This window comes from Piliocolobus tephrosceles, chromosome 4, assembly GCF_002776525.5.
Source record: "Piliocolobus tephrosceles isolate RC106 chromosome 4, ASM277652v3, whole genome shotgun sequence".
In the NCBI taxonomy this organism is placed as follows: Eukaryota; Metazoa; Chordata; class Mammalia; order Primates; family Cercopithecidae; genus Piliocolobus; species Piliocolobus tephrosceles.
The window spans coordinates 58,381,622-58,402,397 of NC_045437.1; the positions used below are offsets into that span (position 1 = coordinate 58,381,622).

The 20,776-nt window shown below is 37.8% G+C and overlaps 1 protein-coding gene and 1 pseudogene across 2 annotated transcripts in view; both read left to right on the top strand.

Annotated features, from left to right (window-relative positions):
* Window positions 1-15,882, top strand: part of ERCC8 (ERCC excision repair 8, CSA ubiquitin ligase complex subunit) — an 80,603-nt gene extending 64,721 nt beyond the window's left edge. For both annotated transcript variants that reach the window (XM_023210488.1, XM_023210489.1), the window contains 3 exons: window positions 5,181-5,378; window positions 8,733-8,813; window positions 15,035-15,882. In XM_023210488.1, coding sequence (XP_023066256.1) covers window positions 5,181-5,378; window positions 8,733-8,813; window positions 15,035-15,103 — 348 coding nt within the window. In that variant the 3' untranslated portion in view covers window positions 15,104-15,882. The remainder of the gene's footprint in view (window positions 1-5,180; window positions 5,379-8,732; window positions 8,814-15,034) is intronic.
* On the top strand, window positions 2,645-4,497 carry LOC111541605 (annotated as a pseudogene).
* Window positions 15,883-20,776: the final 4,894 nt, after the last annotated feature.

Genomic DNA, 20,776 nt, shown 5'->3' on the forward strand with positions numbered 1-20,776 from the left:
GCAGAGGTTGCGGTGAGCTGAGATCATGCCATTGCACTGCAGCCTGGGCAAGAAGACTGAAAACTCCATCTCAAAAAAAAAAGAAATATTAATATGACATTAAGTTGAATGGATTGGAGGAAGAAACCCTAAGGACAAGACAAAAGTTAATGCACTGGTTCAATATTCATACCTCATTCAACACTTCCCAGTTCATATTTGGAAAGGAATGTGGTATACTGGGAAGAACATAGGTTTTGTAGCTAGGTGTCCTGATGAAACAAATGTGAATAAGCCCATCACAGTCTAGCAGTTTATAATAATTTTTCCAGGGGGACCAGTGAAATACAAGTTGAAAACTGTTTTGTATTTTTTCTTCATCACCCCACCCCCATATCATTGTGCAAGTTGTTGCACATGTAGCATCAGAAAACACAGATGAGGGAATGTTATACTTTTAAACATGTATAGGAATTAATCTAGGAACTTACTGAATATCTTTGTTCCAGGTGCTCTCATATGGATTATTTCATTTGCTTTTTCACAATAAAAAACTCAAGTAAATGATGTTAACTCTGTTTAACAGATAAGAAGAATGAAATGAAATGGTTAAATCATTATTCGTAAGGAACAAAAGAAAGATGAGTGTTTAAAACCCAAGTCTGCCGAATATAAGTTTAATATTTAACCCAGTATACTGCTGTTGCCATGAGGTAGTTAAATGCATGTACCCATTTCTGGCCCAAGTTAGTCTAAAGGGAAAGTAAGCCAAGTATAGTATCCATAGATTATTAGTGTATATCCATTTTGACCTCAGGGCTTTTATTTGTGTGTATGTGTATGTGTATACATACACATATATATGTGTGCTGCATGACAAGGCCATGAGGAGGGCTTATTACAAGGAGTTCTGTAAGTTGGTAGAATACTCTCATGTGATTCTGAAACACACTTTATGTGTATGAAAAAATGTTTAACTATAAAGAGAAGGGACATATATGTATATATACATATATACATATACACACACGTATATGTATATACATATACACACACGTATATGTATATACATATACACACAAATGTAATGCATATACACACATATGTATATATACACATATGTATATGCATATACACACATATATGTATATATACACACACATATATACACATACACACACACACACTCTCCCATCTAACCTTTAGGGGAAAAAAATTAGTTTTTTTTTTTTTTTTTTTTTTTTTGAGACAAAGCCTCACTTTGTCACCTAGCCTGGAGTGCAGTGGTGCCATTTCGGCTCACTGTAACCTCTGCCTCCCGGGTTCAAGCAATTCTCTCTCAGCCTCCTGAGTAGCTGGGATTACAGGCACCTGCCACCATGCCTGGCTAATTATTTTGTATTTTTATCAGAGATAGGGTTTCACCATCTTGGCCAGGCTGGTCTTGAACTCCTGACTTTGTGATTAGCCTGCTTTGGCCTCCCAAAGTGCTGGGATTACAGGCGTAAGCCACCACACCTGGCCGACAAATCACTATTTAAACTTCAGTATTAGCCGTGACGACAAATGGATTTTGTTGATATGCATGATCATGATTCCCAAATGATTAGTTACTGGTTTTACACTCATCCCAAGCTTCTTATCAAAATTATTATCAGGAAGTAAACCCGTCAACTTATTTAGCCCAAAGTTTCTCAAACTTGCATGAGCATACAGATTACCTAGGGATCTTGTTAAAATGAAGATGATTTTCAGTAGGATTGGGGTGGAGCCTGGAAGTCTGCATGTCTGACTGTTTCAGGTGATGCTCACACTACTGAGCCTGCACACTACACCTTTGGAGTACAAGTGTAGAATTTTAATTTTTGTCCCAAATACATAATTATTTATTTAAAGGTAAAACTACAGTGTGCAAACTATTTATGGTCTGTGCTTTTTTACACTTAGCCTTTATCCCTGTTTTCTGCATAAGTTTCATAATTATGATTTATATAAATCATAAAATTAATATGACATTAGGAATATACACCTATTCTCAGTTATTTCCCCATTCTAAATAATGCTGGATAGAATTCCTCTGGGCATATAACTTTTGCTATTTAATTATTTCCTTAAGATAAATTCCTGGCCACGTGCGGTGGCTCAGGCCTGTAATCCCAGCACTTTGAGAGGCTGAGGCAGGCAGATCACCAGGTCAGGAGATCGAGACCATCCTGGCTAACACAGTGAAACCCCATCTCTACTAAAAATACAAAAACTTAGCCGGGCATGGTGGTGGGCGCCTGTAGTCCCAGCTACTCGGGAGGCTGAGGCAGGAGAATGGCGTGAACCTGGGAAGCAGAGCTTGCAGTGAGCCGAGATCGCACCACTGCACTCTAGCCTGGGCGACAGAGCGAGACTTCGTCTCAACAACAACAAAAAAAGATAAATTCACAGGAGCAATTACCAGGTCAGGGGGTAAGAATATCTTTGCTGTTTAATGGGTAAAGTTTTGCAAGATGAAAAGAGTTCTAGAGATGGATAGCGATGAGAGTTGCACAACATGAATGTACTTAATGCCATTGAGTACCATTAAAAATGGTTATGATGGTAAATTTTATGTTGTGTGTATGAAAAACTTTTTAACTCTAAAGATAAGGGAGACACCAGCAGAGTTGGGCACCGCTAGGCTGGCATCTGGAAGTCCAAAGTCTGGACCCTAGCAGTGCAAGAACATCTGTTACCCTGTCTTCTCAGATCCCCGCCAGAAGTGTAGGAAGAGAGCAAGCAGATTTGAGCCTATCTGCTTTCAAGCTGGTGATCGTGATGAAACTCAGAAACAAAAATGAAAAGCCAGGTAAAAGTTCCAAGGGCTGTAAGAAGCCTGCAAAACGAAATGGGAAGAAAGCAACCTCCAGAGTGCCCTCTGCTCCTCAGTTTGTTCATTCCAATGATCATGCCAATCAAGAGGCTGAATTAAAGAAGAAGAGAGTTGAGGAGATGAGGGAGAAGCAAACTGCCCAGGAACAAGAAAGACAAAAACGCAGGTCTATCAAGAGCTACTGTGAGGATATCCTAACACGCCAGGAGGAGTTTGAGTGTAAGGAGGAAGTTTTGCAGGAATTAAATATGTTTCCTCAGCTGGATGACGAGGCCATGAGGAAGGCTTATTACAAGGAGTTCCGTAAGGTGGTAGAATACTCTGATGTGATTCTGGAAGTCCTGGATGCCAGAGACCCATTAGGCTGCTGCTGCTTCCAAATGGAGGAAGCTGTCCTATGGGCAGAAAGCAACAAGAAGCTGGTCCTGGTCTTGAACAAGATTGACCTGGACCCCAAGGAGGTTGTGAAGTGGCTGGATTACCTTCGGAAAGAGTTGCCAACTGTGGCTTTCAAGGCCAGGACCCAGCATCAGGTCAGCTTTGGAGCTGAAAACCTCATGAGGGTTCTGGGGAAGTATTGCCACCTTGGTGAAGTGCGCACCCACATCAGTATGGGTGTTGTGGGCCTTCCCAATGTTGGGAAGAGCAGCCTGATTAATAGCCTGAAGCACAGCCATGCATGCCCTGTGGGAGCCATTCCTGGGGTCACGAAATTCATGCAGGAGGTCTACCTGGACCAGCTCCGAGGTGGGCACCATTCTGCATAGTTGCATCCACGTGCAGAGGCTGGCAGACCCGGTAACGCCAGTGGAGACCATCTTGCAGAGCTGCAACCTGGAGATTTCCAACTATTACCTCCTCTCTGGGTACCAGACCACTGAGCACTTTCTGATGGCAGTGGCGCGCCATTTGGGGAAGAAGAGAGACTTATGCAGTCAGGAGCAGGCAGCCAAAGCCGTCCTAGCTGACTGGATGAGCGGCAAGATCAGCTTCTATAACCACCACCACCCACTCACACTCTGCCTGCCTGTCTCAGCGCTGAGATCATTAAGGAAATGACCAAGGTCTTTCACATCGAGAATACCGAGCAGGTCAATGAAGACACCATGGAATGCTTGGCCACTGGAGAATCTGATGAGGTGTTGGGTGACATGGACCCACTCAAAATGGAGATCAAGTTGCTCCATTATCCAATGATGAAAATAGCAGATGTCATTGAAAATAAAGCCACCAAGTATAAGATCGGAGATCTCACTGGGTGTTGCACCAATCCGAATCGTCATCAGAAGGGGTGGGGCTAAACTCAATGTGGATGACCACCCTAAAAACAACAGTGAAGTGGATGTGTGCCCACTGGACTGCTGCCCAGTACTGCAGAGGATCGTGGAAATGGACTCCCTATAACAGGGCCAGGCTCTGGCATCCTCCCTAAAGAATAAGAAGAATACGCAGAAATGTGCAGATAAAATCGCCAGGAAGCTGTCTGATTCCATGATGTCTGCAGTCAACCTCTCTGGCAATGTTGATGGCGGTGTTGATGACTAACTGTCTGATCTCACTTCCCTTCCGATCCAAGCATCAGTTCCAATGGGACGGGGGATTACCAATGAAATAGTTTGGTTCTCCTTGAAGCATCTGCGCATTAAAAGAACCCTTCCACAATTATGTTTCTTTCTTGCCACTGTTCTATGCACTCTCTCCAGGAAAAAGAGCCCCAAGAGACTGGAGCTGACAAACTCAATACCCTTTATTTAACCCCTACTCTGTTTTATAACAGAAATAAAAGAAGTATCAGCAGAAAAAAAAAAAAAAAAGAAAAGAACATAACCTCCCCCCCCCAAAAAAAAATACCATTCTTTTGAAAAGAATGGTTTTTGGGGGTATTACCCCCAATAAATATTCTTGGGGGATATTCTTTTGAAGCAATATTATTCTTTTGAAAAGAAAGAGCATTAATAAACCATTTGCCCTTTTAGAAAGAATAACCACATTACACTGCCACCAACATGTTTACCTCGCTTGTACCAGAATTTAATGTCTTAACGTTTTTAAATTTTTTGCTAAATGCTCTAAAATGATTCTTCAAGGTTGAAGTCTGTATTTTATTTCTATTAAGATTGAAAAGTAAACATTTACCCTTGTGGTTTTTTACTATTTGTATTTCCTCTTTTGTTAAATGTACATTCATGTCATTGGCCCTTGTTCTGTCAACATTGAACATTTTCCTTAAATTTAAAAGAGCCCTTTTTATAGCATAATATTTTAAGTATTTCTCCTAGTCTTTGTTGTCTTTTAAATTCAGATTTAAGAGATGAGTAACTTTATGATTTTAATCCTACAGGTGAACTATGGAAAAGTTTGTAATAACAGTAAAAAAGGATTGAAATTCACTGTCTCCTGTGGCTGCAGTTCAGAATTTGTTTTTGTACCATATGGTAGCACCATTGCTGTTTATACAGTTTACTCGGGAGAACAGATAACTATGCTTAAGGGACATTATAAAACTGTTGACTGCTGTGTATTTCAGTCAAATTTCCAGGTAAGAATGATACAGGAATTTAAAATGTTCAGCTAGCTAGCTTGCCATACCAGTTATATGTAAAAGAATAAATTATGATTTCATTCTGAGGAGTTATACTTTTAATCCACATTTGTAGTAGGATTTATTTAATAGAGACTAGCACAGTCTAGATTTTTAGATGGCATATAATATATGAATGAATCAATATAATACTGTACAACTTGATTGGTATGAATTCTCTTTCTTTTGCATATGACCTTCATTGATTTAACAATTGAAAACCTGTGGTGAATTAAAATAATTTCTTACAAACAATCTTTTGGGTAAGAAATGAAATACAGGCATTTAATTATGAAATATAATTTGTATATGTTGGTTTATGTATGTGTGAATGATCTATTCTTATTTTCTATCAATGGCTAATAAAGGGAGGTTTTGAAGTTAATACAACCTATATAATTTCTTAAATACACTGACTTTTGTTTGTTTTACATCCAGACCTTTTCACATCACCAATGGAGCAGATCATTTTTCATTTTTTCAGAGAACATTTGTACAAATTACCTCATGTACTCCTTTAAATGAGTCTAACATTGCAAGATAGTTGGTATTTTCCCTGTTTTGTAGGTAAGGAAAATGAAACTCATGTAAGTTAAATACTGATAGAATGAAAATTACGGATTATTAGAGCTCCAGGAGACTATCACTTTGTGAATCTCCTATTCATTCATTCTTTAATACTGATTGCCTGATTTGTGCCTGACACTGTGCTGTAAGATATATAGACCTGATTTTTTAGCCAGTATATACCATTATGGCAGTATTCATTATTAAAATATTTAAATATTGATGTATCCTACTGGCTGGTAAACAGCTGCTGCACCAAGCCCCCCAAGTGACCACCAGCCTCAGCCCCTTCCCTGGGACCTCTTAGACCTCACCTTAACCCAGCAACTAAAAGAGGGCCTACAAGACCCTACTCCAACCCTATGGCCATTATCTCTTACTAGTCAATAAGAAGGTGTATACCAGTTGTTAAACATTTTTAGTGTTCTAAGAGAAGAAAACTACAGCACCAGAGAGGTGACATGACTTGCCCCTAACCTGCGAGTAGTTATTGATAACACATGTATTTGTATTCAAAGAAAGTATTAAAATATTGTCCCTCTTTTCTTGTCTAAGGTTATGTAGAGACACAGCCGAAATTTCATCCCAGGTACTCTGACCACAGATTATTTCTTTCCACCAAATTGGAGCTTATCTAATACGTGTGCCTCTTAGAATGGATTAAAATCGTGCCAATGGTTGGGCACAGTGGCTCATACCTGTAATCCCAGCACTTTGGGAGGTCGAAAGGATCACTTGAGCCCAGGATTTCCAGGCCAGCCTAAGTAACAGAATGAGGCCCTGTATTTACAGAAAATAAAAAAATCAGCCAGGTGTGATGGTGTATGCCTGTAGTCCCAGCTGTGCAGGAGGCTGAAGCAAGAGGATCGCTTGAGCCCAGGAGATTGAGTGAGCTGTGTTCACAGCACTGCACTCCAACATGGGCAAGAGAATAGAAATTCATGAATCTAGGCTGGGATAAGTAAGTAAATTAATAAATTGAAAATTTGATGAGGATGAGATATTTACATAATCTCAGTGTATGACCCTACAAAATATGAAGTACAAAACTAAAAAGATTAATTTTAACCTGAAGAAGCCTGGCACATATCACCTTCATCAAATATTCTAAGTTAGCATCCCAGTTATGGGACATCACTTCTGTGATATTCCTGGCCAAATTGGATCACTCAGATTTAATCATGAGGAAACATAAGACAATCCAAATGTGAAGGACATTCTACAAAGTACCTGGTATATATATCTTCAAAATTGTCAAGGTCAGAAAAGCCAGAGACTGAAGAACTGTTCCAGCTTGAAAACTGAAGAGACTTGACGACTAAGTGCAGGATGTGATTTTTAACTGGCCCCTTTTGCTATAAAGGACAGTATTGGAACAAATGAAACATGAATGGGGTCTTTAGATGGTGGTAGTAATATGAATTTTCTGATTTTGTTGGTTACTTTGTAACTACAAAGGAAAGTACCCTTGTTCACAGGAAAAATACACTGAATTATTCAAGAGTAATAAGGCCTAATGTTGGCAACTTACTCTCATATGACTCAGGGGGAAAAAAAGTCTTTTGGACTGCAGTTGTAACTTATATTTTGCGCTTACTTTTTAAGAAAATCTTACTGCCCAAACGAACTCCTCCGTCTATCACAGACACTTCAAGGCTTAATGTAAATCCTTCTATCTCAGTGTTCTTTATTAGTCATTCTAATTTAAATGTTGCTGCTTTCAATATCTCTTTCTTGAACATCTACAGAATACCCTGTATGTCTTCACTGGGTGTGTTAATACTTATTGTGAATTGCCCTATAAGCTTATCTGACCAAGTTATCTTGGGTATTACCTGGCCTTCTCAGGGAAATAAAATTACTCAAGGGCACTGAACATATATATTTTTGCATCAGCTAGTTTGTGTAGCCATATAGTATCGATTTTGTAATACAGTCAACAAAATTTTGTTTTATTTAGGAAATTTGATAATGTATATCTAACAATTTTTTAAATCTACATTTTCTATAAATATATAATCTTATTTTCCCTTTTCCCACATCCTTAAATAAAAAACACAGTTATACCATGCCTCATATTGTTTTTGAGATGTACAATAATAAAAACAAATTGTATGAAACAGCAGAGGAAAAAAGCCAATATAACATATTTCTTTGATTGTTGGGGGAAGGGGCGTGAGCATTGTTCAGCCATAAGCAAACAGCATATCCATAGACATTGACATAGGCTGTGCATCACCCCAAGCTTCCCCTCATGAAGTAAACTTATCAACAGGCATGGAATATACATCTTCAAGCTCTTCTGTTGAATTGCAGCCAGTTAGGCAGCTGTAAGTTAAATAAAACTTTTTGAGAACTTGGCCTGTTTTAGAAGCTCATATGGTTTCTTCACTGAAGTCTTTATTGAAGCTCAGTTATTTGGACACAGAAAGACAAACTCTTTCTTTCTCTGACATTAAAAATATATGGATACTCTAATTGATAATACTGCTAGGATTTGGGGTGTATTTGTAAAATTTTCACACCATTAGTAAGCTTGACAAATCCTAATACTATTTTTAAATACAAAACAAAGCTTGACTAACAAAGAAACAAAGGAAAAAGAGCATCGGCCTGGTTTCTTTAGGGAGTAGAAATAGCATTAATCTAATTACTGTGACCTAATTATTTCAAAAATGGTATAATTCATTTCAGTTTGGTATCAGCTCTTGATCCACAATATCATCTTTGCCTTCTGTGTTGTAGGAACTTTACAGTGGTAGCAGAGACTGCAATATTCTGGCTTGGGTTCCATCCTTATACGAACCAGTTCCTGATGATGATGAGGTAAACATTATTTTCACAAATTGTATAGTGACTTCTAAATCATAAGAAATAATGTTTTGTTCCTTTATATGAGAGAGACTTGAAAGCATTTCTTGCCAGTGGCATGCACCTATCTCAGGTACTTGGGAGACTGAGCCAAGATGATCACTTGAGCCTGGAAATCAAGACCAGACTGGACAATGTGGTGAGACCCCATCTCAAAACAACAACAACAAAAAAGCATTTCTTGTCATTTTCTGTAAAAATAATTTGACTGTTTTAATACATTTTGAAAATTCAGAGAAATATAAAAAGAACATAAAATTCCTCAAATCAAATTAATCAATATTAACATTTTGATTTGTTTCATAACTGTTTTTTCCTATGCGTATTTTTTGTTGTTGTTGTTGTTGTTGTTGAGACGGAGTCTGGCTCTATCGCCCAGGCTGGAGTGCAGTGGCCCGATCTCAGCTCACTGCAAGCTCCGCCTCCCAGGTTTATGCCATTCTCCTGCCTCAGCCTCCCAAGTAGCTGGGACTACAGGCGCCTGCCACCTCGCCCGGCTAGTTTTTTGTATTTTTTTTAGAGACGGGGTTTCACTGTGTCAGCCAGGATGGTCTCCATCTCCTGACCTCGTGATCCGCCCGTCTCAGCCTCCCAAAGTGCTGGGATTACAGGCTTGAGCCACCGCACCCGGCTGCATATGTTTTTTAACATAGTTCATATCATGGTTGGACATTCAACTTGGTATCTTACTTTTCTCATCAATATTGTACAATAAACCTTTTTTCATGTCATTAATAACTATGTATAAACATTTCTAATGATATTCTGTCATTGATAAAACACAATTTAAATATTTACCTCGTTGGAGGCATTTCTGTTGATTATTGTAAATATCAAGGTAAATATCTGTTAAAAAATTGTTAATATTTCTGACTATGTCTTTAGATAGATTCCTAGAAGTGGAATTATCTCTTAAATTATTATATATGACTTTTTTCTTTTCTTTTCTTTTCTTTTTTTTTTTTTTTTTTTTTTGAGATGGAGTCTCACTCTGTCACCCAGGCTGGAGTGCAATGGTGCAATCTCAGCTCACTGCAACTTCAGCCTCCTGGGTTCAAGCAATTCTCCTGCCTCAGCCTCCCAAGTAGCTGGGATTACAGGTGCCCACCACCGCACCTGGCTAATTTTTGTATTTTTAGTAGAGACGGGGTTTCACCATGTTGGTCAGGCTGGTCTTCACTTCCTGGCCTCAAGTGTTCCACCTGCCTTGGCCTCCACTCCCAGCGGACATTTTTAAGACTTTATTCTCATGTCAAATTTTATCAGTTTACACCCCTAACAGCAGTCTGACAGTGCCTTTCATAGAAAATAAATCAGTATAAACATGACAGTGTAAATAAGACCTTAAAAACGCAGTAGGTAAACAAAGATGAACAAGACCATTGTCCCTGACCTAAAGTAATAGCCTCTGTATTTTTTTTTTAGCTTTTCCATCAAGCAGTTGGAAGATACAGGCTAAAGGTGGTTTCTGTCCCACCAAGGTTTATTCTCCTAAGCACTCTTAATCATCCTCATTTATCTTAATTTCTACAATATAAAAAATCCAAAAGCAATGTCTAAAAACAATGTTTATATATATATATATGTATTTCTTTAATTTGGAAATATAGATAATGTAGTTAGAAATACCTTAAGGTAATCTTAACCAAATCATAGTAAAAACATCTTAAATGGAGGTGAAGGAAAACTTACTGGTAAATCACTTTTGACGTTCAGAAAACATTTTTCATATACTGTGTTTAGTTCCTTCACAAAACTAGGACTATGTCAAAAAACACATGAAAATATAATTTGTATAGAGGTAGTTGATAGCATCTCAGAGCTATTGACAATATGTATTTCACACCTAAATTTTCAACTGCTAGGGTTTACTGCAGTGCAAACCTGTGAATTATTTTCTTTTATCCTTAATCCAAAGAAAGAGAAAAAAAATACACTTTGATAAATCTTTAAGTAGCCAGCTAATGCCATATGCATACTTCCAGATTTTATCACATGTCTAATTTGGTTTATTGTGGCTTAACTTTAGCATACAGCTGCTTTTGATGTCAGAATATTCTTCTGTATAAAGCTTAGTATGGTCAAATAATTAGATTTAGCCATTTATTTTACATTTCATTATGTAATTATTGTGTCCTGCTCTTTGGGAATTGCTGTATACATTAAAACCAAGTTATAACACTGTAAGCCATGTTAGGAAGTTAACATTTTATTTACCAAATGAAAACATTAAAAGTGAATGAAAAATAAATCTATAGTGACTTATGTATAGAAAAGGACGTTAGAAGAATACTAAATTGTTTAATTCATAAAGATAATATGTGGCCAGGTGTGGTGGCTCACATCTGTAATCTCAGCACTTTGAGAGGCTGAGGTGGGAGAATCACTTGAGTCCAGGAGTTCAAGACCAGCCTGGGCAACATAGAAAGACCCCATCTCTACAAAATATAAACAAAATTAGCCAGGTTTGGTGGCTTTCACCTCTAGTTCCAGCTACTTAAGAGGGTGAGGTTGGAGGATCACTTGAGCCCAAGAGTTCAAGGCTGCAGTGAGCCACAATTGCACCACTATACTCAAAGCCTGGGTGACAAAGTGAGACCTTGACTCAAAGAAAAAAAAGATAATATGTGACTGATAGTTTATTTCCTTGTTATGTCATTATAGTGATAGTTTGAACTCTTTGTGTAAACAAACTTGTATATGTGAGAAATTAAGCAAAACAAGTTAGAAAATCACATAGAGATATACAAAAATCAAGTTGACCTTTGTATTTGTTTTAGTGCTATAAAACCTTACCTTTTAAAATGTCATGTTCATATATTTAAAGATAGCAGTCATTCTCATACTAATATAAAATAGTATGTGCTAAGTTTATTCCCGTAAAATTTTAGCTTGAAACATTCCTGTAAATATGTATTCCTGTGAATATATGAATGTGATCATAATGCAGATCCCAGTAGAACAGTCTGTCCAGAAGACCCTATTCCTTACATGTATGTTTATAATTTAAGCCATATTTAAAAGTGCTTTTATCCCAACTATAAAATAAGTATATTTATTTGATATTTATTTCCCAAGGAGGCAGTGTACCACACTACAAAACAAAAAAACACACACACGTATACAGACACATACTTAGTCTTTAGCTTCAGGAAACTGGGTTTGAATCCCAGTCCTGCCATTTATTATACTTATGATCTGGGACAAGCTCATGATATTTCCAAACATCAGAATTGTCTAATCAAACTTATTCTTAGGTTTCCTTTCAAATGCATTCTTCAGATGAGAGTTACCTCCCCATCAACCAAGATATAATCCCTTAGGGGTGTTTCTCCTGATATCCAAAGTAGAAGATGAATTTAATTCTGTTTAAAGAAAGGAAGAACACTGGATGATAGGGACAGGATTTGTGGTCTTTAACTATAAATCCGTTTATTTAATTGGCAGACTCTTTTATTATATTTTGAGGAATCTGGCTTCCTTTTGACCCTACTTTCTAAAAGCTGGTCTGGTCAAGACAAGCCTATCTATAACTCCTAATTACCTTTTCCTGCCTGAGATCTCTAGGGCAGGTTTATTCAGTTTACACGTGACCTCTCACTAAGAATCTTACTTTGTTTTGACATTCACACAATATATAACTGTTTTACATACCACTTGTGTCGATGTACTTGCTAACAAACAATCCTGAGACTTGCCACTAATTACCAGTCAGAAATTTGAAAGTTACCAAGAAATATCCTTGTAGATGTTAAGTTTGGTTCTATTTCTTCTCTAAACTCATAACTAGGTCCCGCCTAAACTCATGCTTCATTATTTCTATAACATTGACACTATCTGTCAGTAGAACTGACAACCTGGTGAGATAGAGATGAGTATGTTCAAGCACAGACTGGATGTCCACTAGGAGGAGATGTAGAGAAAACTGAAATAATAGCAGTGACACTTGATCAGTGGGTCTCAAATGGTAATGTGTACCATATCCATCTACCACATTTTTACTGCAGCTTTATCATACTACCAGTATAATATTTTATTTGTGATTGTTTTGGCAATAAAATATATTTCTAAAATACTGTAATGCATTCATATATCATTGTTTCACTGAAAAGTGAAATAATTCATATGCAACTGATTATGATTTTCATTTGTTTCTTTGCTTACCATACAAAAATAACATATAATGAAGTGTAATTTTGCTTTTCTGTTGAGTTTTCAACTGAAATTAAAATTTTTAATAGGTTACACACTAGGTTTCCACAGTAGGATTAGGAAGCATGGCCCTTGTGTGGCTTATCCACCTAGGGACGTGTGTGTGTGTGTGTTTTCCCAGGGCTATTTTTGGTAGCTATCAAAGGCAAAGTTAAAGGCTTCTAGAGACAGAGTAGGGAAGAGTAGTCAGCTAACCCCTAATGACAAGATGTCTTTCAATAAACTCTCACTAAATAATGTAATTTAATAGTTAAACTGAAAACCCAAAAAGACAGAAAATTCAGTAAATGTTTGGATGAAAGAATAAATGAACAGACTTCAGTATACAACTGTTGCAAATAAGTGGACTGTGGCTAGAAATCGGTGAGTAGTTAGCTGAGGTTTAATAATAGTTTCATGGCCGGGAGCCGTGGCTCACGCCTGTAATCCCAACACTTTGGGAGGCCAAGGCTGGTGGATCACAAGGTCTGGAGTTCGAGATCAGCCTGGCCAATATGGTGAAACCCCATCTCTACTAAAAATACAAATATTCACCGGGTGTGGTGGCACGCACCTGTAGTCCCAGCTACTCAGGAGACTGAGGCAGAAGACTCGCTTGAACCTGGGAGGGAGAGGTTGCAGTGAGCCGAGATCATGCCACTGTACTCCAGCCTGGGTGACAGAACGAGACTCTACCTCAAATAATAATAATAATAATTTTGTATCTGGACATTTGGAGTATAGCCGACATTAGGTTTAATAATGTAATCTGTTTAACAATAAAGAATGCCTAAATTAGTATATTATTTTCCAACTATTCTAGCTGATACTTGGGAAATTTACTGGGAACACTTAACTTTTTCTTCTGTTTTCATTGTTCGAATTGTAAGATTCACAGTTATATTCATCAAAAGGAAAATAAACATTCTCAGACATGTAGTAGGGGTTACCCTTAAAAAAATTTCTATAAGTTATAAAAGGCAGTACATCTAAAATAATTTAACAGTAGTCTCGATGCTAATACAGCATTGGAATTGGAATCTGAATAAAATTGTAGCAGTTGTAAAAGTTGCACAAAAAGAAGCAAACCTGGCTCATAATACCCAGTTACTCTAAAAATGAGACCAAATAAGCCCTTTTAGTTATTTGCAAGAGAATCAGAAGTAGCTATTCAGTTTTCCCCAAAATGAACTGATTTGAAATACCACAGATGATTAAAATTTCTCTAGTTGCTAATCACCTTTTTGTTGTTTTAAATAAATATCATCTAGATAGATGTTATCCTTCAGACAAATCCCTGAGGGAAACCCATGTGCTGATTATAAACAGGTTACCATTTCTGACCTGTTTTGCATGTTTTACTGAACTGCCCTACCAGCCTATAAAAATAAGTAAATAAATATCACTACTTACAAATAAGTACATAAATATCACTACTTAATAACTCACATTATTTTTGGACTAAAAATGGTATTGTTCAGCTTGAATACCTTATTCTCCATATTTGGGTATTTGTTTATTTATAAAAGTTATTTTCATCTAAACAATTAAAGAGTTGCCAACATTGATATTTTGGGCTGTCAGGTCAGACTGTACACCTGGAATCCAGTCTTAGCCCATGGATATCAGAGTGCCACTTTCTCCAGGTAATTCCAAAGAGTTGTTGAGAAATACCTTGAGAAATAGCAGCATCATAATATATGTATATATGTATGTATGTATGTTTGTATGTATTTGTGAGGTGATTAAAGGAAACGGTGTTTGGGTAAAGTCTGGTATTGTCTGTTTAAAATGAAGTTACATTATCTTATATTGTATATGGGTTGTTTCTTATATTATTTTTGTTCTGAAATTAAGTTTTACATTTTCTTCCAAAATAATGTAATTGCTATTTATCTGATATATTTCGTAACTTTATTATGAGCCTAAAATTATGAAGTAGAAAAAACAGAATCTTCCTTTTTCTTTTTCTCTTTTGTTTTTAGACTACAACAAAATCACAATTAAATCCGGCCTTTGAAGATGCCTGGAGCAGCAGTGATGAAGAAGGATGAATATCACCTTTAGTACCTTTGTGTCTCTGCTGAAACTTTTTAAATGAGACTGTATGTTTTTTTTCAACTGTACAGTCTATTCCTAACAGCTAAATTAGCCCTAAATATGGGTAATTTTTTTCCTCATGTTTTAAAATGAGGTTAATATTTGCATAAAATTCTAAAACAGGCTTCTGTATAGTTTATTTAGTCAAAATGTGTTCCTTGATCCCAGATGCTGTGGCCTGGGGAGGCCCTCATTGCTACAGTGACACAAGTCATTGTACCTCAATTGTGACCTTCAGCAGATTTTATGAACTATAAGATGCAGTCTCAGAGGATCAGCAAGTGGAGGCCACCAGTATTGACTTTCTCTTACTTGCTATACTGTCGGCCTGCTCATTTCCACTTTCAAGAATGATTTTGCCAAGAATAATTATATCAAAAATAGTAGTTGAAATGGTAACATCAAAATTATTTTATTCTTTCTTCTTCATGTATTCACATTTTTCAGTCGTTTCAGTTAATTAACCATGCTTTATGTTAAACATTTTTGGGATCAATGTCTCCTACAATCCAAAATGTGCATCACAGGAGGCTTTTAACTTTGTGAAAATCCCATGTTTGCTTTATTTTATTTTAATGTCAGAAGGCAGTTTGCACTAATGCTTGAACTCTTTTCTTTATGAAACTCATTAAGATATGACCAAATCCTGCCTCATTAATTCAAGCAGAAAATATCCTGGCAGGGAATCTGGCTTAAATATGAAATGTTGTAACAAAATTTCTATGTTACTGTCTCCTGTGTCAACCCACAAGTGATTATCATGAAGATAATCTTAATATTCCCTTCCTGATCCTTACCAGCAGTAGACTAGTAAATGAGGCTTTTATGAGCTTGAATACCAAAAGTATACAGTTGTTGAGGGTTTTTTTGTTTTGTTTTGTTTTGTTTTGTTTTCTGAGATGGAGTTTCACTCTGTCACCCAGGCTGGAGTGCAGTGTTGTCATCTCGGCTCACTGCAACCTTCACCTCCCAGGTTCAAGCAATTCTTCTGCCTCAGCCTCCCAAGTAGATGGGATTACAGGCTTCCCGCCACGGTGCCTGGCTAATTTTTTGTATCTTTAGTAGAGATGGTGTTTCACCATGTTGGCCAGGCTGGTCGCGAACTACTGACCTCAAATGATCCACCCGCCTCGGCCTCTCCAAGTGCTGGGATTACAGGCGTGAGCCACTTCACCCAGCCAGTTGTTGAGTTTTTAAGTGTATAAGGGTTAGACCTCATATCAGACCTTTCCAGCTAAATGTTTTCCAAACACCTGCTTTTACAATTGATTTTTTTTCAACTGACAGATAAAATTGTATGTATTTACCATGTACAACATACTGTGTTGAAGCATGTATACATCATAGAATGACTAAATCTAGCTAACTGACATACGCTTTACCTCACGTAGTGACCATTTTTGTGGTAAGAACACTTTACATCCATTCTCTTATCATTTTTCAAAATTAATTGTAATCTTGTAACTATAGTTACTGTGTTGTGCAATAGGTCTCTTGCACTAATTTCCCTTATTTAACTGAAATTTTGTATCCTTTGACCAATGTCTCTCCAACCACCCTAGCTCCTGGTAACCACCATTCTACTCTCTACTTCTATGAGATCAGCTTTGTGTATATGTACCACATTTTCTTTATCCATTCAACCATTGATAGATGCTTAGGTTGATGCTATATCCTGGCTATTGTGAATAATGCTGCAATGAACCTGGTAGTGCAGATATCTCTTTGACATACTGATTTCATATCCTTTGGATATAAGCCCAGTAGTAGGATTGCTGGATCATATGTAGTTCTATTTTTAACTTTTTGCAGAACCTCCATACTGTCTTCCATAATGGCTGTACTAATTGACATTCCTACCAAGAATATGCAAGAATTCCTTTTTCTCCACATCCTTGCGAACACTTGTTATCTTTTGTCTTATTGATAATAGCCGTTCTAACAGGTGTTAGGTGATATCTCATTGTTGTTTTAATTTGCATTTCCCTGGTGACTGCTGATGTTGATAATTTTTTCACATATCTGCTGGCCATTTGCATGTCTTCTTTTGAGAACTGTCTTTTCAGGTTCTTTGCCCATTTTTAAATGGGTCGTTTTCCTGCTATTGAGTTGAGTTCCTTATGTATTTTGGATATTAACTCCTTATCAGATCTATAGTTTATAAATATTTTTTCTCCATTCTGTAGGTTGTCTCTTCTCCCTATTGTTTGCTTTGCTGTGCAGAAGCTTTTTAGTTTCATGTAATTTCATTTCTGTACTTGTGCTTTTGTTACTGTGCTGTTGAGATCATATCAAGCTGGGATTACAGGCATGCGCCACCATGCCCGGCTTATTTTGTATTTTTAGTAGAGATAGGGTTTCTCCATGTTGGTCAGGCTGATCTCGAACTCCTGACCTCAGGTGATCTGCCCAGTTTGGCCTCCCAAAGTGCTGGGATTACAGGCATGAGCCCACCATAGCCAGCCTGTAGTCAGCTCTTTAAGGCAACAATTTATTGGCTCAGGTGACTGGCACAAGCCACTTCTCTTTTGTTCATTTCATCCTTTGTGGCAAGGATCAGCAACAGTACTAAATGAGAGCTTGTCAACACCTTCTGTAAAAACACCAGCAGGAGCCGGAGAGCTGCTTCTCCCATGTGGCTCAGACACTTAATTCCAGCTTCTCTACACCCTGCATGATGGTATCATCCACTGTTGTGTAAATCTGTATATTTTCTAAATAAATACACTGTTCAAAGTTATGCTGAAACAAAGAACATTCCTAATAAGTCTTTGAGAACTGAGTTATTAACTTTTTATTGTACTATTGTAATGGTTTCTTATATATGTTATATATGCAAAATGCAGAGTACTATGGAAAAAGTTATTAGAATAAATCACTGATGATCACTATGGACATTAAAGAATGGTAAGATTATTTTTTAAATCATAATAGTTTTATAAAAAAAAAATAAGGCTGGGAGCAGTGGCTCACAATTGTAATCCCAGCACTTGGGGCGTCAGAGGCAGGAGAATCGCTTGAACCCTAAAGGCAGAGGTTGCAATGAGCTGAGATCGCCCCACTGCACTCCACTGTGGGTGACAGAGCCAGACTCTGTCTCAAAAAAAATGAAAAAGAGAAATAAATAAATAACAGTGGACTGGAAATCAAAAGGCCTGAGTCCGTCTTAGGTAACTAACAAGGAAACACATATATTTGGATATTTTTTACCTTCTTTTTTTCATTGATTAAAAATGAAGGAAGTGTCGGGCGTGGTGGCTCACGCCTGTAATCCCAGCACTTTGGGAGGCTAAGGCGGGCGGATCATGAGGTCAAGAGATGGAGACCATCCTGGCTAACACAGTGAAACTCCATCTTTACTAAAAATACAAAAAAAAAAAATTAGGCAGGCACCGGTAGTCCCAGCCACTCCGGAGGCTGAGACAGGAAATGGTGTGAACCCCAGAGGCGTGTGAGATCACACCACTGCACTCCAGCCTGGGCAACAGAGCGAGATTCCATCTCAAAAAAAAAAAAAAAAAGGAAGGGGACAGAAAACTGGAATAGAAAATTATTAAGGTTTATTCCCGCTCTGAAATCACATGTCATCATATTTAGAAAGCATTTAAAAATGGTATGCATAAATAATTAGAGGCTTATGTTCAAAACCAATTAAAGTTCATTGAAGGCAGAGGTAGAGTGTCATTATAAAAGTTTCATGAATTGTCTTAATACTGAATAAACACTCAAATTCTAATGGAATGAATTTTGCCTGAATTACACTTTTAAAGTTTCCATGTGAATTATTATGAAGCCATCATTGATTAGCTATTTGATTTTGAAAGTTTCTTCATTTGTAGAAAGGGAATAAAATACCCTTTAGAAAGTTGTAAGAATAAATGAAATAAAGTTCTGAATTATAAGAATCACTCAGCCAATAGAACTCTTTTTTTTTTTTTTTTTTTTTTTTTGAGATGGAGTCTCACTCTGTCGCCCAGGCTGGAATGCAGTGGGCAATCTCGACTCACTGCAAGCTCAGCCTCCCGGGTTCACGCCATCCGCCTGCCTCAGCCTCCCGAGTAGCTGGGACTACAGGTGCCCACCACCATGCCTGGCTAATTTTTTGTATTTTTAGTAGAGATGGGGTTTCAACATGTTAGCCAGGATGGTCTCGATCTCGTGACCTAATGATCCGCCTGACTCTGCCTCCCAAAGTGCTGGCATTACAGGCATGAGCCACCGCGCCTGGCCGATAGAACTCTTTTAACTTAAAAACCTCAGGAATATTGGGCTCTGAGCTCTTGTCAAAATTTACTCAAATTTCACCTTCTCCAGGACATGATCTGCTTATTTAGTCTTTCTCTCCCTTCTAAAATATATACTCCATAAGGGCAGAGATTTTTGTTCTTACTGCTCTCCAGCACCTGGAACACTGCTTGGCAGATAGTTGATGCCAAAAAATACATATTTTTAAAAATTAATTAGTGAACAACACAATTACCAAGCACTTAACTATGAACAAATAGCTCTACTTCACAAATGATTAAGTTCTTAATTGGTTATTATTTCTGTAATTTATGATGTATGAATTTTTTAAGGTGTTATTAAATACTAGTTGATAAGCTGGGTATCACATTAATCTTGTAGTTTTTCTTCTCACAGTATGGCAGAGGGTCCCATTCTCTAAGTTGCTATTGGCCTGTACACCCAACATAGATCCTGCCTGCATCTTTCTAGTGGGCTCTTGGGGCTTAGTAATTTTCTCCCATAGACAGGTTATATTGAGACTTGCCTTGTGACTCAACAGCAAACAAAAGTAAGAGAACTTTAGGAAATCTTGAGTTCAGATTTTTTTTAATAAGATCTTCACGGCCGGGCGCGGTGGCTCAAGCCTGTAATCCCAGCACTTTGGGAGGCCGAGACGGGTGGATCACGAGGTCAGGAGATCGAGACCATCCTGGCTAACACGGTGAAACCCCGTCTCTACTAAAAATACAAAAACTAGCCGGGCGAGGTGGCGGGCGCCTGTAGTCCCAGCTACTCGGGAGGCTGAGGCAGGAGAATGGCGTAAACCCGGGAGGCGGAGCTTGCAGTGAGCTGAGACCCGGCCACTGCACTCCAGTCCGGGCGACAGAGCGAGACTCCGCCTCAAAAAAAAAAAAAAAAAAAAAGATCTTCACTTCTAGTCTGTTCCCATTTGGTAATATTATGGTTGGACTGAATTTCTTCATTGCCCTTGACTCTAAAGTTCTGGACTTTCTCCTCTTGTTTTCCTCCATTATGGAAAAATGACAAATTGTTCTGAAAAGTCTGTATGTTTCAGGTCACTGCTTTGTACCCAGAAAAAAATGCAGGAAATCTCAAATCCTCACAAAGGGCTGGAAGACATGGTAAATTAATGAAAGAGTCGGGGTAGCAAGAATCAAATGTAAGAATTGTATTTTTTGTATTGTGCTGTGGTATAAGAATGTAACATAACTATATTAGAGACTAAATTTTCTGATGTAAAATTCAAATATCCAATTAAAAATAGGTATTTCGATTATATTTTTCTTTTTTTTTTTTTTTGAGGCGGAGTCTCGCTCTGTCGCCCAGGCTGGAGTGCAGTGGCGCGATCTCCGCTCACTGCAAGCTCCGCCTCCCGGGTT